The sequence below is a fragment of the Ostrea edulis genome, chromosome 2 (assembly GCF_947568905.1).
Source record: "Ostrea edulis chromosome 2, xbOstEdul1.1, whole genome shotgun sequence".
In the NCBI taxonomy this organism is placed as follows: domain Eukaryota; kingdom Metazoa; phylum Mollusca; class Bivalvia; order Ostreida; family Ostreidae; genus Ostrea; species Ostrea edulis.
Window position 1 is genome coordinate 104,092,453 of NC_079165.1, and position 16,847 is coordinate 104,109,299.

At 35.4% G+C, this 16,847-nt stretch overlaps 2 protein-coding genes across 5 annotated transcripts; one reads left to right on the forward strand and one right to left on the reverse strand.

The window, feature by feature from the left end:
- Window positions 1–3,082: 3,082 nt before the first annotated feature.
- Window positions 3,083–7,283, reverse strand: LOC125667278 (ras-related protein Rab-9A-like). Its single transcript, XM_048900696.2, has 2 exons — window positions 7,102–7,283; window positions 3,083–4,323 (listed from the first exon to the last, which is right to left on the reverse strand). Exon 2 carries the CDS (start codon window positions 4,300–4,302, stop codon window positions 3,685–3,687), a length of 618 nt encoding a protein of 205 aa, XP_048756653.1. The 5' UTR covers window positions 4,303–4,323; window positions 7,102–7,283; the 3' UTR covers window positions 3,083–3,684.
- Window positions 7,284–7,374: 91 nt separating this feature from the next.
- On the forward strand, window positions 7,375–16,781 carry LOC125667268 (nocturnin-like). Of its 4 annotated transcripts, none has more exons than XM_048900685.2 (3): window positions 7,375–7,508; window positions 14,379–14,531; window positions 14,918–16,781. In XM_048900685.2, exons 2-3 carry the CDS (start codon window positions 14,390–14,392, stop codon window positions 15,730–15,732), a joined length of 957 nt encoding a protein of 318 aa, XP_048756642.2. In that variant the 5' UTR covers window positions 7,375–7,508; window positions 14,379–14,389; the 3' UTR covers window positions 15,733–16,781. The 4 variants fall into 4 exon arrangements, with proteins under 4 accessions (XP_048756642.2, XP_048756643.2, XP_048756644.2 ...); XM_048900686.2 differs by lacking the exon at window positions 7,375–7,508 and adding an exon at window positions 12,201–12,656; XM_048900687.2 differs by lacking the exon at window positions 7,375–7,508 and adding an exon at window positions 12,201–12,651.
- The last annotated feature ends 66 nt before the right edge of the window (window positions 16,782–16,847 follow it).

Here is a 16,847-nt window from a genome sequence, read left to right on the forward strand (position 1 = left end):
TGGAGAAACATAAGAAGAATTGGATGTATTTTTTTATCGTGCAGTACAAAAGCTGAAAAGATCCACTCTTCGTTAATTTCAACAGATGAGGTCCCTATCATATGAAGCAAGCTAAAACTTTATCTATTGAAGATCATATCTTATTTGTGATGGTTAAACTGATACCAAATTTATCATACTCGATAAATACGTCTAAAGTTTGCACAAATAACAAACATCTTTTCCAATATCAAAAGTTACTACGTTGACCATAACAGCCCATAGGTTTCCTTTTTGTTGTTGTTTGTTTCCGTGGTCTGTTTATGTAAGAATACATAACACAGGACAATGCCCATTTCAAGATTTCCACAACTTGACAGAGATCGAGAGAGAGTACTTAACGTTTGTTCTGTTCCTTTCAGTGAATCCAGGACTCCTTGGGGCAAAGTAGTAACATGCAATAAACAAGGGAAATACATGCCTCAAGACCATAAACTGAAGATAGACTTCAGTCAAAATTCTGAGTACTTACACCTTAATTAAAGATTTATCTAGCACAGATATTAACCAGGGTGCCGGAAACGGTACATTGTACGCCCGTGAAAAGCTAATGTGGGAGTGTTTTTCTTAAGTCATGAGATGTAGAACAACTTTGCTTACGGTGGCATCAGCCATCATCAGGCTGCGACATTAAATATTTTGCATCGTAAGAATAAAAGGTACTAGCTTAAAAACTGTGGCAGGAGGTAGATAAACAAACCAAGAGTTCCGTGTCTAAAACATGTCCCCAAATTTGACCAATTTCAACAACCCATAAATATTTTTAACATTAAAAAGAAAACATCCTTGAAATATATGCGCATCTTCCAAGTTATTACAAACACCCTAGCTTCTAAACTGTGAGAAGTGTTAAAAGGACAAACCATCAATCTTTAGAAACCATATACAGTGTATTCATTTAATAATGGACTAAGTTAAACAATCTGTAATTGTTTCAAAATTTTAATAAAATAAAAATTCTTCCCAGATGTATATAGCTGCACTACGCATACAAAAACTGTAAAAGAAGAAGGTCCTCACTTGAAAGCTGTACGAGGGGTTAGACAACGCATATACTCTAGTGTAGTATTTCCTCAAAACTGGTCAAGTTCAACAATCTGTAATTTTCTCAAAAATTGAAGAAAATCGAAGTCCTTGCCATATTCACATCTTCAATACCCAAAGAAACACTATGTAAAATACGAAGGTCATCATTTGAACTGGGGAGGAGTTATCTGGAAAATTATGTACCCTCCATGAAGAGCATTATTTATTTTTTTAAATAAAGGGCAGGGCCGTAAATTACATGGAGGCGGAGGAGGCAGCTGCCTCCTCCAACTTTTGAGCCAAAAAAAATTAAAATTTAAAGTTCATTAGAATTTATGTTGTTTCCAATAACTAAGAACATGATACCTCCCTTAAAAAGCATTCCAAATCTTTCTTTTAGAATGAGTTAGTCAAGTAACATCTTAGAAGGCCCTAGAATCAAGGATTTTTCCCGAAACGTGTTCAGTGTGCACAAAATGTGCTCAGCGTCTGGGGGCCTGGGCGGCCCCCAGACCCCCGCCTAATTTCCTGCCTCCTCCAAATTGAAGGTTAATTTACGACCCTGAAAGGGGCCAAAACTTCTACAAGAGAGGTTGAAATGGATCAAAATTGCAACATCATTTAAAGTGGCCTACAAAGAAGCTACATAGCAAGTTTCAGCTTGATATGCGTCAGAGAAATGAAAATAGAAACAGAAAACCCCTAATGGTGGGACGTACGTACAGACATTGCTGTACCACAAATTACTCCTATCTAAAGACGGGCTTATGAAAGAAAGAAAAAAACCCAGCTGCTTTATATCCACAACAAAAAAATCAAATATGGACATATACTGAATCCCCCCCCCTTTTTTTTTTCTTAATGAAAATTATTTCGAAAGTTAGCCTTTGAAATGTAGAAGTATATTCTCAGTTCATGGTCTTGAGGCCAGATATATTCGAAGATAACTTGTGATCTGATCAGTGGATCAAGTAGTTTTAGGAGTGAGATTGCCTAGTTCATGACATCATAGTTGAAAGCCTTAATTTAACAACCTAAAAAATGGCATATTTGTTTGATAAATATATAGTAAAGGAGAGAAAATTTTGGGCTGTACTAGGACCCCTACATTACTAATCAGGTGCTCTAACCACTGAGCTATCCAGGCAGATACCCACAGTCATATAACCCTAATTACTGCATTCCTCCCTCCTTTAATTTGTCTTCACCCTCTGAATACACACAACCACAGACTCTTTTCACTCCTGGCAGGAAAACCAGCAGGGGTGGTCAATGGCACCGACTATAGTATATAGGAAAGTTGGAAAATTTTAGGCTGGACCAGGAATCAAACCCTTGCATTACTAGTCAGGTGCTGTAACCACTGACCTATCCAGGCCGATATCCACAGTCCATATTATAAGCTCTAACAATAATAAAACAAAACCTAAGTTTCCATCTGCAATGATTACATACAAATAACAGGAAATTGACAAAATTTACAGGGTGTCACCCTCCTATGGATAACAAGTTATCAACTATGTGAGATAATCATGCACAAAGATAACCTGAAAATGGAAGAGCTGCTTAAAAAAAATTATTATTAGGTTTGCAAGTCTTTTTAAAATCTCTGAGATGAGATGTTCCAAAGTGTGTGACAGACACTCAGTAACATAGTATCTAGGGAGCCTGGGCAGTTTGAGGTTTCTATTGTGCTTTTCACCAAATCATGACCTTTAGAATGACAAGGAAGCAGTATGGGTAAAGAAGGCGTGTTTATACAATCTATATAATCAGTTGGAACAAGTTAATTCAGGTGACTATTGTAGTTGTGGACTTCCTGTCATAAAATATTTCCAGTTCCAAACTGACAACAAGAATGTATATCAAGACAAACAGAATTTGTATCAAGCTGTCTAGACAACAAATTGGTAAAAACTAGAAGGCGATGTGTGATCCGAGTGCATTGGTTTCTGTGATTACACAAAACAATAGGGAACATTCATTATGCAGCATTAATTTAAAAAACACACAAACCATCGGTTATTAAACATATATGTATATATGTACTCTTTATTGTTTTCAGTAAGCATCCATATACTAATTTGAACACTATTTGTAATTTGTCACAACTTCAAATTTTTTACATGATAAGCAATCTTAACCATCTGGAGAAGAGAATGTGAAGTTCATATTAAATTGTGTGATTTGATAGTGTTCACTTTATCAACATTGATTTTTTGAAGAAAAAAATATATACAATCTATCATCATACTGAAACAGTACACAAACCATATATTGGATTGTACATTGTATTGCACATTCTTTCTCCCTACAACAATTTTATACAAAAGTTCACCTGCTTGATAATACACTGTAGCTTAATAACATTTGACAAGAATTTAAAACTCTTTACACGGGAACTAAGCCCAGTTTGTCCACAAAATTCATACAGCTACATGTATTCTAGAAACATCTTAGTATATTTCTAGTTTTAACATATGACTTTTGTAAACACGAAAAACAGACTTCGACCTAAGCTTATTATAGAAAATGTGTTTTAATACAAAAGATGCTTTGAATGCCAAATATCAAAATGAATTTTATATGCAATTTTCAAGTGTTAAATGAAGAGTTGCATCAATTGCCACAGCAACCTGAGCTCTGTGACTTGGCCTTTTTCTTCAGGTCCACTGTGTTCCCATGCTGGGTTTTAATCTCTATCACATCCTCCAAGTCTCGTAACCTTTTTATTGCTGCTTTAAATGCTTCATCAACATTTGTGGAATCTTTAGCGCTGGTTTCAAAATAGGGGGCTTGTCCATTTGCTTGACACCACTCTTGAGCCATTTCAGAGGAAACCATTCGATTCTCTACATCGATTTTGTTCCCTAGTATCACAAATGGAAAATTGTTACCATCCTGAATGTCAGCATAGTACAGGAATTCTTTTTTCCACATTGCCAGATTTTTAAAACTCTGAATATCATCAACAGCAAAAGTCAACAAACAACAATCGGCTCCCCGATAAAACGGTGTTCGTAAACTCTTAAAGCGTTCTTGCCCTGCGGTGTCCCATATCTGCATGGTGTAATTCTCTCCCTCATATGTGACATCCTTATTCAAGAACTCCACCCCAATGGTATGAAATGACTGGGCATCAAACTTGTTGCTGACAAAGCGGTTCATTAAGGAGCTCTTCCCTACTCCTCCATCCCCAAGAAGAACAACTTTCAGTAACTTTGACTTTTGGGACATCTCTCCAGTGTCTGTTTTCCCCTTTAAATGAAAATGAAATTTATGCAATTGCATTGATACATTGTAATCATCTCAGTAAAAAGCTCAAGACATCTTTTGATTTGGTAGTTTTATAACATGAAGTGGGATTAGCATTCTCTACAAAATACAGGTAGCCATTTGCATTTTCCTGATGTTTAAAAGTTTTGTATCATATGTACTATAAAGTGACACTTTATTGAACACCACTTCTGTACAGAATGTGATTGACACTAGCACTAAAGTAAAAGTGACTGATCACAATTGATTGTGTTTTGGTTGATTGAGACTTTTTTTTCACAGCTGATAAAGCAGTTAACAGACTACATGATTTGCAACTGTAAATGACTCAGGTGATCTAAAAATATTCTGGAGTGAGCGTACAGATGTGCCTTTAAGCCCTGTTTCATGATGTGAAATGATTACCTCTCTGTCATTAAAGCATTGAGGAAACCATGAATTCTAAAGCTTTCAATACTAACAAGTGATTGTGAAAATAAATGCTTAAAGACCAATGGTGGCAAGGACTATAAATGACAAGGGTCCTACTTGCCCACTGAAATTAACAATGTTTTATTTATGTGCATCAAATGCAAAAATTCTTATTCAACTCAAGTTTTTGGGTTTTTTTAAAATCAGCTTGATCAAACTGATGCATATTAGGAATATGACATCATAAACATGATGTTTTCCTCAGGACCTGTCAATTTCAGTATTCTGACATAAAATTGTGGTTTTTCAAGCAGATTCTCTACTAGTAAACACTGCAGGCTTAGACAAACTTAATATTCATTCTTTCCAGAAAACTTAATTGATGGAGAGAAAAAAGTTTTGTACAAAGCTGCACTCTAGTTTCTAAAAGAAAAATATTTACAAAAATTAGCTTTTTAACAGCATATGAATTATGCATTACTATTCACTCCAAATGACTGTATAAAATATTAAATAAAAAATGTGTTAAACTGTATTGCACTTGATCTTTTTGCTTCTAAACCTTTAATTCTAAAATCAAAAGATAGATCTAGTCTTTACATAAAAACTTTGAAATTTTCATCTTTTTGAGGTACCAGAAGGACTGTCCTTTGATTAATACATAAATACATTTGACCTTCACATTCATCTGAAATAACCTTTCAATCTTGACCTTTCAGGAAACTCAGGTGTCTTCCAATCGTGGCAAATTTTGGCTTTCATACATAACCTTTTGAAACTTCTGAAATATGATCTCAACTAAGAAAACCAAATATGGAGTCTTTAGAGAAGTATTCCACCAATCACATCAAATTCATGTTTCTGGAATTTGTTTCTTGACTGATAGGCCTAATCATTGAAATTAAAAGGTGTTGCAGTGTATATTAAATTTATTACTAGCATTTCTAGCGGAATTCATGAAAACACTTTAACTAATCATTACCTGAAAAGAGTGACTCAGAAAAAAATCTAAACTCAAAACCAAAAAGTTTATCCGATAAATTTCTACTTCATTTTCCTGCTAATTTGAAAATTATATATCAATTAAAAGATCTGCATGATTTCTTCAATAATTTCATACATCATGAGAAACATTGAAAACGAAATATGTATCTGAACAATACTAATTAATGAGACAATTGTAAATACAATATAATTTGTTCCAGTTAATCAAATTTCATCCTCATTAAGTTTAGTTCACTTCCTGCAGCTGACATGTGACATCCAGCCTATTCTGGAGCATTGCACTGCAAGTCTGTCATAGTCAGAATCCCATATAGACTATTTCCAACCATTTATGGCTGCTAGAATGCACATTCCCTTGATGCATACAAGAAATGGGTATTGGGGGGGGGGGGGGGGGGGGATAGAGAGAGGAGAGGGGAGAGGCGTTAGTTTATCCATTCATATTTTTGACTATTCTCTTTAGAGAAGTCGAGAGGCATAGCCTACATCGACTTCTCTTCGCAAGCATTCATATTTTGATTCTGGAAAACGTGTAAATGCCGGAGTCGGTGACGGTTTATGCTTCGACTGACGTTTCGACTCGTATGTGCTTGGATTTACGCAATAGACAACTTGTTTTCAAACATTTAACAGTAATGCACAAAACTGTCACAAGGAAATCAACACTTACTTGCTTTTAATCCATTTTCAACATGCCCGTCCCGGGTTTAAATCACATCTCTGATTACGTCAGCCTGCTTTTTTCTTAACTGGTCCCCTATTTTGACAGCTCCCAAGACCAGTTAATGTATACCCGGGACAGGGGACATGTTGAAAATGGATTAAAAGCAAGTAAGTGTTGATTTCCTTGTGACAGTTTTGTGCATTACTGTTAAATGTTTGAAAACAAGTTGTCTATTGCGTAAATCCAAGCACATACGAGTCGAAACGTCAGTCGAAGCATAAACCGTCACCGACTCCGGCATTTACACGTTTTCCAGAATCAAAATATGAATGCTTGCGAAGAGAAGTCGATGTAGGCTATGCCTCTCGACTTCTCTAAAGAGAATAATTTTTGACCACCATGCACCAAGTCATACATTGTTCTAATACAAGTAATTTTGAATCTGTTTAATGATTTAATTATTTCCCAGCTATGATCATACAACATGATTTGTCGATTTAAAATATGTAATGTACTTGAAAGTAGTAAATTAAAAGAATCAATAACGTTCATAACGTTAGAAGCTCAAATCTTATTGTCCATCCAAGTGCAGGTTGTAGGCCCAATATAGGTATAAACTGCGAAAAATGCCCAAAATATGTTACACATATTTTACTCTAAGATCTAATCTTGCATTTTACCTGCAAACTTCTCTTTCTGAAAATCTCAAACGTCCGTATTCACTGCAAGTTTCATTGTTTTCATTTCACTCTTGTCAACATGATGGCAGATCAGTCACTGACGTCAGGTAAGTCATGTGATTCATCACGCGGGATCCTCTTCCGGTGTATAAAGAACTGCCGTTGCGAAGGACGCACTGACACCAGTGTGCTCCCACAGAAATATATTACGTCATTTATATATGCGTTACTTGTGTATTTATCACTACATACAAATACGTAATGGTTTGTTACACGTATCATTAAATATATATATGTACATTTTGCATTTCAATACACGGAATCACTACGTTACCTCCTTGTATTTTATATACGTTATGAAAACATCCGACTAGGGAATATTCAAGGAAGCGTATCAGGATTGTCAGGTTTGGTTTTATTTCAGTCAATCAGAGCTGCTTGATTAAAGAAAAATAGCGAAAGGAAGTTTTTTTTAAAGTGTATTTCCGAAAATCACACTGTATGAATTGACAGAATTGTAGCAATATTGGAGAGGCAGGTGTCGTGCTAATCTCAGCGAGATTCGTCGAGGCTGAATATTTGGACTGACGCCTCTCGGAAGAGGCGTTAGTCCAAATATCCAGCCTCGACGAATCTCGCTGAGATTAGTGTCATGCCAGTTCTCCATTTTTTTAATTTTTTTTTTGTATAAAAGTACACTAGTAGCGTGTGTTTTATCCGCATACTGATGATAAATATGTAGTCGTTGTTGATCTAATCATTGCACTTTGATCAGTTGGTAATTATCAGGTTATAGCACGGCATGATCCTCCGATGACTTGAATTTTACAATCATACAGTGCATAAATTTTATGTCTGTGTTAAATAACTATGTTATACAGCAATTCATTTTAATCACTTTTGTATAGAAAAATGATTATGTTAAGATTAAATATGTCACTAACTATTTTGAAGATGTACCCTGTCTTTGATTATAATTCAGAAGATTTTTATGGCAAGCTTAAACAGGTTTGGCACCAATCTCGATTTAATTGTATGTCTTTTAAAAAGTATGATAGCTTTATCTAGCATTTGAAATAGCTTCCTTTAGCTATTATAATATAGATATACAACCAAACAAAAAGTTTCATAGTCAAATCTTGACTTACTTGCCATCAATAGTACATCTACAAAAACTTGCACGTTAAATTTATTTTTAAATTAATACACTGTACTTTTTAGCACAAAATATTACAAGGTATATCTTTTTCAACTAATTGTATGCATGTTGATTTATTTAAGAAATAACTTTCATTTTTGAAAAACTTCTTCACTCTGGCATACTTAATGAAGAGTGTAAGCGCTTCATGAAAAGTTTTGCAGTTCATGCCCTCATGTATTCTCGAAAACAAAACTTATTTTTAAAATCTATTTACTACTTTTATATCTGTTGAAATTCACAGCTGTTGAAATAGACATACAGTACTATATTTATCAAAATTCATACATGCATTGTTCACAACTGCAGCACTTTCATGGAGAAATGGATATCATTACAATTTATAAATATACATGTATCAAAAGCAAATAATTGGAAATGTAAATATATACCTTACGTTTATATATATATATATATATATATATATATAAAGCACAAACAAACAATTATAACACCCAACCTTACGTTTACCCCTAGGATCTAAACGATACATGTGAAAATCAATTAATATATAAAGCACTAAATAATCACAACTAGGTACTGAAAATTTTCGCCCCAGCCCGGGGTCAAACCAGCGACGTACGGCACCCACCGCCTAGCAAGATTGTCAAACCAGTGCGTAAGTCCACTCGGCCACCGAAGTCGTTGTGGCCGAGTGGACTTACGCACTGGTTTGACAATCTTGCTAGGCTTGGGAAGTCGTTGTGGCCGAGTGGACTTACGCACTGGTTTGACAATCTTGCTAGGCGGTGGGTGCCGTACGTCGCTGGTTCGACCCCGGGCTGGGGCGAAAATTTTCAGTACCTAGTTGTGATTATTTAGTGCTTTATATATATATATATATATATATATATATATATATATATATATATATATATATATTATATAAGATTTTAAGGAGGTACTCTACATTGTCATAATGGCTGTCTATTCATTAGAAAAATTCTCGTCTAGCTGAGTAGCTCAGTAGGTTAGCACATCAACTGCTGAACTATAGATCACGTGTTCGAGTCCAGCAGGGGTTTTAAATTTTTCTCAGATTGCTTTCTACTAAAACTGTAGCTGCAGAACTGTAGCACTCTGCAAAAATATTTTGACATAACTGTTATGTCGAAATATTTTTTCAGAGAGCTACAGTTCTGCAGCTATCTTCTTCTTCTTGTCGTTCGCCTCTACACTTGGATTTCTGCTTCCTCTACGAATCTGGTGGTCTTCTGTAAGTCCTCCACTGTTCCAAATAGCTTTTCCTGGATGGTTGTTGGTAATGGCCATATCCTTTGTCTCAATGCCTGATGGTTCTTGCATGTCTGTAGAATATGTGTTGTATCTTGTTCTGCCTCACCACAGGGACACACTGGGGATGGTACCACTTTCATCACTCTGTTCAGATGTTTGTTTAGTCTATTGTGTCCTGTCCTCAGTCTGAATATGACGGTTTGTTCAGGTCTCGACAGATGGTGGTAACTATCTTGATGGTTGGATTTTCTGTACAGAGATTTGATTATGGTTTTCATCTCTGCAAGGCAGACTGGGTTTTCCTCCTGTTGTTGTCCAGCACCTTGTTTTGCGAGAATGTCAGCTTTTTCATTACCATAGACTCCACAGTGCGAAGGGATCCATTGTAGCACTGTTATGCGACTTTGAATGTTAAATAGCGCCTGTTCTAGTGATGGTAGCTTGTTGTTTGTCAAACCCTGTAATACAGACAGAGCATCTGTAAGGAAAACAACTGGAGTTGTGATATTGACTTTGTCTGTGATGGTATGTGCAGCATGTCTGATGGCTTTTTCTTCAGCTTTGTAGTTGGAACAATGCAAGCCTGTTGGTATTGCTTCAGATTGTCGCTCTCCATTTGGATATTGGATGTATATACCAGCCCCTCCGTTTTTTATTGCATTTGTGGCTGATCCGTCCGTGAATACTCTTATCCAAAATTCAGAGGGTTACTGTTCTTCTAGCATGGTTGTAGTGTGAGTTTTCTTTACAATATCAGATTGTTCATCTTTGGATGTGATGTTTGGTACTGATGTCTGAATGCTGACATTTCTCAGTTTATCTTCAGTAGGGTAGTCATTTACAGAAAAGGCTATAGGTTTGACTTGCTTTGGTAGCGATTCATGATGTTCTCTTTGTAAAGCTCTTGTCTCTAATACAAAACTTGATCTTTTCAGTCTGCCTGATGAGAGTTGCGTTAGTCTATTATTCATTGGGTGATCTTCAGTACAGCAGTATTTTGCGGCTTGTAACATTGCATTGCACTCCGTTCTCTTACTTAGCGGAGTTATGTTTGTTATCTCCTCCATACTATGTATTGGGGTTGACTTCATGGCACCTGTGATGATTCGTAGTGCCTGGTTCTGTACTTTGTCTAAGGTCTGTAGGTGGGTTTTTGCTGCTGTCATCCATGAGGAAGATCCATATTCGAGATGTGGACGAACATTCCCCTGGTAAACTGATTTTAATATTTTTTCATTGGCACCCCAATTTGTTCCTGCCAATTTCCTCATGATGCTTAGTTTTCTTCTTGCTTTTGCTGATGTTATATGCTGCTTCCATGTCATTCTTTTATCAAAGGTTACTCCAAGATATGTTTGTTGGTCTTCAATCTCTAGTGATGTGCTGCCCAGTTTAAGCTGTACAGATAGGTTTTTCTGGGAGAGTGAGAACAGAGTTCCAGTTGTTTTTTCTCTGTTGATTGTAACACACCATTGCTCAGCCCATGTCACTACCCTGTATAAAGCAGTTTGTATTCTGTATTTTGCTGTGGTTGTATATTCCTCTGAGCACCAGAGAACAAGATCGTCTGCATAAAGGGCTGTGCGTACACCTTTTGGTAGCTGTTGAACAAGATCGTTCATATAGAGGATAAAAAGGGTCGGCGGGACTACTCCTCCCTGTGAAACCCCTTGTAGAAGGACTTTTTTTCCACACTGTCCATCAACCAAAACTCTGGCTTTTCTGTTGTTCAAATATGATTTGATCCATTTATACATTCTATCACCGATTCCAGATCTGAGCAATTTTACTAGTAGTCCATCTTTCCATACTTTATCAAAGGCTTTTTGTAGATCTATGAATACAGCAAGTGTTACTTTTTTGGCTTGGAAGGCATCTTCAATAACCTGTGCTAGATGTGTTGTCTGGTCTTCTGTACTTTTGTATTGTCTAAAGCCTGCTTGTTCATGTCCAATGATCTTCTCCGATTCTAAATAGACTTGCATGCGCTTGTTGATTATATGTTCTATCAGTTTACAGCAACTGCTTGTTAGGCTTATAGGGCGGTAGCTGGAAACTTTTGACTTGTTCTTTCCTCTCTTTAGTATTGGCATCATTATAGCATCTTTCCAACATTGTGGTACTTGTCCCTGAATCCAACTTAGATTGAAGATATCAAGCAGTGTTTTCAGTGCTGAGTTACCAAGGTGTTGTAACATCTCATTGGTCATGTTGTCGGGACCTGGAGACTTTTTCTTTTTCAACTTTTTAATGGATCTTTTCAATTCATCAATTGTGATCTCTCTCTCTGCATTATGTCATGGGTAGCTTGTTTTGATCTCTCTTTTTCTTGTTGTCTTACTTCTTTTTTAAGAGATGAAGGAATGTTCGTATCACTCTCAGTCTGGAAACCTTTTGCAAAAGCATTTTTTTACTGAATAAAGTAAATTTGAAAGTTTTCATCTTCAAAATATTGTTGTACATATCCTCCACTTTTCATCCATATCAAATTTCTGTAGTGTAGCATCTTTGTAATCTTTGTTGTGAGATGTAATTGTTAATCATCTTGTTGACCTTTATAGTTGGCTTTGTTTATTTTAAGCATTCAAATTGAAAGAGTTCTTAACCTTGATCATTGCTGGATTTTTTCTCCAAATCTCTTTACCTTTTCCATGGTTTGCTATGTAAAAGACACACTTTGAAAGGAGATTGTTGATGGCAAAGTATTTTCAATGGTGAAAAGTATTAAGTTTATAACCAAATTGCAACCATTTGTCTGGTTTGAATAAAATGCATGCTTATATCAAAATAGCTAATTCAAGCAATTGAAAGTAGCTTGATAAAAGTATATAGCTTTTTAAAGCTATATATATAGCTGAAGCAAGACATGGTATTGGACCGCAATGAGAAGACCTTTAAAAATCATTTAAACCTATAGCTAGCTAGGATTTTTATTTTTCATCAGGGAGATTTAAAGTTCTTGGCTAAGAGCATTAGGCCGTTAGTGATCAGACTTGCATAAGTGTTTTGCAATTGTGTGTTGAATTAGGAAGTATTTTCATATAGATCTGGTGTAGACTATTTATAGAGTCCTGTGCATTATTGTACATATATGCTGTATGCAGATACATGTAAATGTGAGGTATTTCATTGAATATGTATCCTTTTTTTTATTTCACTTTAAAGGTTGTTCAACCTACGTAAAATTAAAATGGAATGTTGTGTTGTTAATGTTTAAAACCTTAGAAGTTAATTTCAGATTTATTAGGATGTAATAAGAAAGATATGATTAAATGTTGAACTTAGTTATGAATGAATTGTTCCAAAATGCTGACATTATGAATCAACAAGCAGGGTTGTTAATCGTCCTGGTCAATACTTCCCAAGTGGTCAATACTGGTCAATTGTGATTTAAACTGTCCATTTTCCCATTTTTGGTACATTTCTTGCAAAGATAAAGATGAATGAAGTTTTTTCATTATTTGGATCAATTGTTGATTAATACTTTTCATTAGATAATTAAATGTAATTTCATAAGTTTAATACATTTGGTTTGCTGAAACTGTGACCGAAATATCTTCATTACTATACTAGAGGGTCACAGATAGCATAGCTTAGCAATTGAAGACAGACCTGTTCATACGTGTACAGATGAAGAATAACAGGTAGCTGGACATTACCTGAGAACAGGAAGCAGAGCTGTTAACAGGTGTTAATTGGCATACTCTGGGACCAGAAGATGACCAGTGTGCATGTTAATTGTTATAAAAACATCACCAATCCACCCTCCTAAATGTTTATTCAACAGTTACTAGGAAGATATGAAATAATAGGTAGTTATATTGTTAAACTAAGGAATTGGAATGGAAACTTAATGGAGTCATCTACATTATCTATTTAATATTATGACTTATAAGTATATTCCATGTATAAACTGATAGTGCATGTGATGAATTACAGTATTTACCACAATGGCCACTTAAACATTTAGAATGACTAATAACACAGACTATATAATGACCAAAAATTTTTAATTGACCAGTATTGACCACTGGCCTGGTCAATACTCATATTGACCACTTTTTTGCCAACCCTGTCACCAAGTGTGGACAACTATGTATGTTGTTATTAATATCAATTCACAGAAAATGAGAGCTACAGGAATCATAATTGAGAAAATACTACATGTATATATATCATGAAATATTACCATAATTTTCAAGAAATATCGCGATGTATCACATTACGCATTTTTCATACGATAGACGACATCACCAAACAAACCAATCAGAGTGAAAGAGTTCTGTAATGCCCTTATCAAACAGACCAATCAGAGTGAAAGAGTTCTGTAATGACCTTATCAAACAGACCAGAGTAATTCTTAAGTGTTCTGTAACAAACTCACCAGATAGACCATGCAATCAGATTTTCAAACAGACCAATCAGAGTGATTTTCAAACAGATCTGGTGAATCAGGGTGATTTTTAAACAGACCAATCACAGTGGTTTTTAAGTATTCTGTAACAGCCTCACCAGACAGACCCATCAGTGATATAAAGTGTTCTATAACAACCTCCCCAAACCAATTTGAGTGAAAATGTTCTGTAAATTGTAACTTGAATATCTATACCAAGCATTTTCAGTGAGACTCAATTTCATGAAAATTTAAAAAATAATACCAGTAGGAAATATTTCACATTGGGGTCAATATTTGTAAAGATGTATTTACCCTAACACTGTGCATACTGTTGAAAGTTAAAATCATCTACACTCTGTGAAAGTTTTCTTATTTATTAACTCCTGTTGCAATTATTTGACTGTCAATACAATGTCATGTCAGCATTTCATTCTTTTCTTATTGAAGAAGTCAGAAATATGTCCATACAAGCTGCCTTGGAGGATCTTCACAAAGATGTAAAGAAAAGGAGCCTGCCTGATCTTTTGGATCGTGACTTTGTAAATGTATCAGGATGTGAAAGTGAGGTGACTGTCATGCAGTGGAATGTATTGGCCCAGGGTAAGTACATCTGACCATTCTTTGATGCATAATGCGATCTCAACAGAATTCAGCTAGAATGTGTCTAACCCCTATAACACCATTGGTATATTACAAACGAGCAGAATCTCATAAAAATTAATGCTTATCATCAAGTGTTATTTAACAGCAACATATTACTTTACAGTATACAATTTCAAACTAGAAATAAGTAAATGTGCATGTATACATCTTCAGATTTTATCTTATTTAATTAATAAGTACCTATTAACTCCACTAAATTAAATATGAAGAGAAAAGTAAATATGAAGAGACTATGATCTGTCATTAATCAACTGAATACAACAAAGAACTTGAGACAATAAACAGCAGCATGCATTACCTTACATTTTTATTTGACTTTATAGCATTGAGTGGTGGAGATGATAATTTTGTTCTATGTCCACCTGAGGCCCTTTCATGGGAAAATCGACAACTACGCATTTTAGAGGAGATATATCGCATTTCTCCCAGCATTTTATGCATGCAGGAAGTTGATTGCTTCTCATTCCTGGAGAAAAAATTAAAACCACTGGGATATGATGGAAGGTGGGTGCAGAAACCCCACTCACCATGCATGGAAATGGAGGGCAACATGGGACCAGATGGATGTGCATTATTCTACCTTAAAGACAAACTCCAGATGATGGATACTCAACATGTTAATCTTAAAGAAAATGGTAAGGCAACAAATCAGACTGCCCTTGTCTGTAAATTGAAAGTCAAGGACAATGGACACATGCTCTATGTGGCAGTTGTTCATCTTAAGGCCAAGTCAGGCTTTGAGAATCTTAGGCATAAGCAGGGAAAATACTTGCTTGATTATCTGATGAAGGAGGCAAGATCTGAACCCATCATCGTGTGTGGTGACTTCAATGCGAGTCCAAAGGAGCCAGTGTACCAGGACTTCACAAACAGTGACCTGGAACTGAGGAGCGTGTACAAGACTGCATTGTCCGAGAAGACGGAACCCAAGTACACCACCTGGAAGATCCGGGCAGGTACAGATGGCAAGAACACAGAGAGCTGTAAGACTATAGACTACATCTGGATCAGAGGAAACCTGAAGCTAACAGCAATTCTTAGCATACCAGAGGATGCCTCAATAGGCCCAGATCGTTTGCCTAGCTATAAGTACCCATCAGACCATTTTGCTCTAGCCTGCAAACTAGTGTTCGCTTAAATTTTCTAGATATCTAATACAAGAAATATTTTATAACTCCACATTCCATCAGTATTTCACAATTATTTATTTTAACCTTATGATGATATTATTACATATTTTGTACAATATTCATAGCATAGTTTTAGAATATGTAAATATTCATAGTTCTTTTTATGTATCTTCATTAAGTAGCACCTTACCTTATAGAGATTCCTTCATTTGAAGGGAAAAAATATGAAAGTATGAAAATTCTTTTTAAAAAAATTAAAAATATATCTTTCAATATTTTGTGTCAATTTTATCACTTTATGACAAAATTTAACCAAATGTTTTGTTTTGAACATCTTGTACATAAATACTGGGGAAAAGAAACAAGTGTTTCCACCTTAAGATTTTTCTGCTATCAGCATGGAATTACAACAAATAAGCAGTCCAATGTATTTCCTGATACACAAGGTGTTTTTTAATGTCATAATTGCTTGCTTAAATTATTCAGTGACAGATTTAAGGGTGACATATGCCTCACTCCCCCTTGCTGACTGAGTATAGTATAATATGCATCTACATGTATAATATTATCATTCCAAACTATACATAATTATTTTATTTTATCAAGTACTTATTTTAAAATAATTAATATAAATAGATTCAAGAATACAATTCCTGATTTGTGATGCTTAGCATTCATTCATCATCGGAAAACACATCAACCCTTTCCGTCAGAGCCCCAACCGGGAAATTCTGTGTAGCCATTTTCAGGGATTTTCCAGACTTCAAAATAATCATCTATGACAACCCTTTGATAATTCCAGCATCTGCCCAATATTAAATTGATAACTGCAGATTTTTGCAACAAATTCACAAGAATTGTGATGAATTCGAAGCTATTATTTGTTCCTACATATTTTCAACCAACGAAGATGATGAAAACATGGCTAATGCAATTACATGCATTAATTTCCTAGTATTGAATGAGTACTTCATTTTTTATGCACTATGAATAGTTCAGCATTTGTTGTCATCACACCTGATTTCTTTTTGCAGTGAATAAACAGTCTCCTGATGTCTCAGGATTTCATTTATCATTTGCTGTATAGACACTTAAATGCATCATCATAGCTGTGCCAATGACC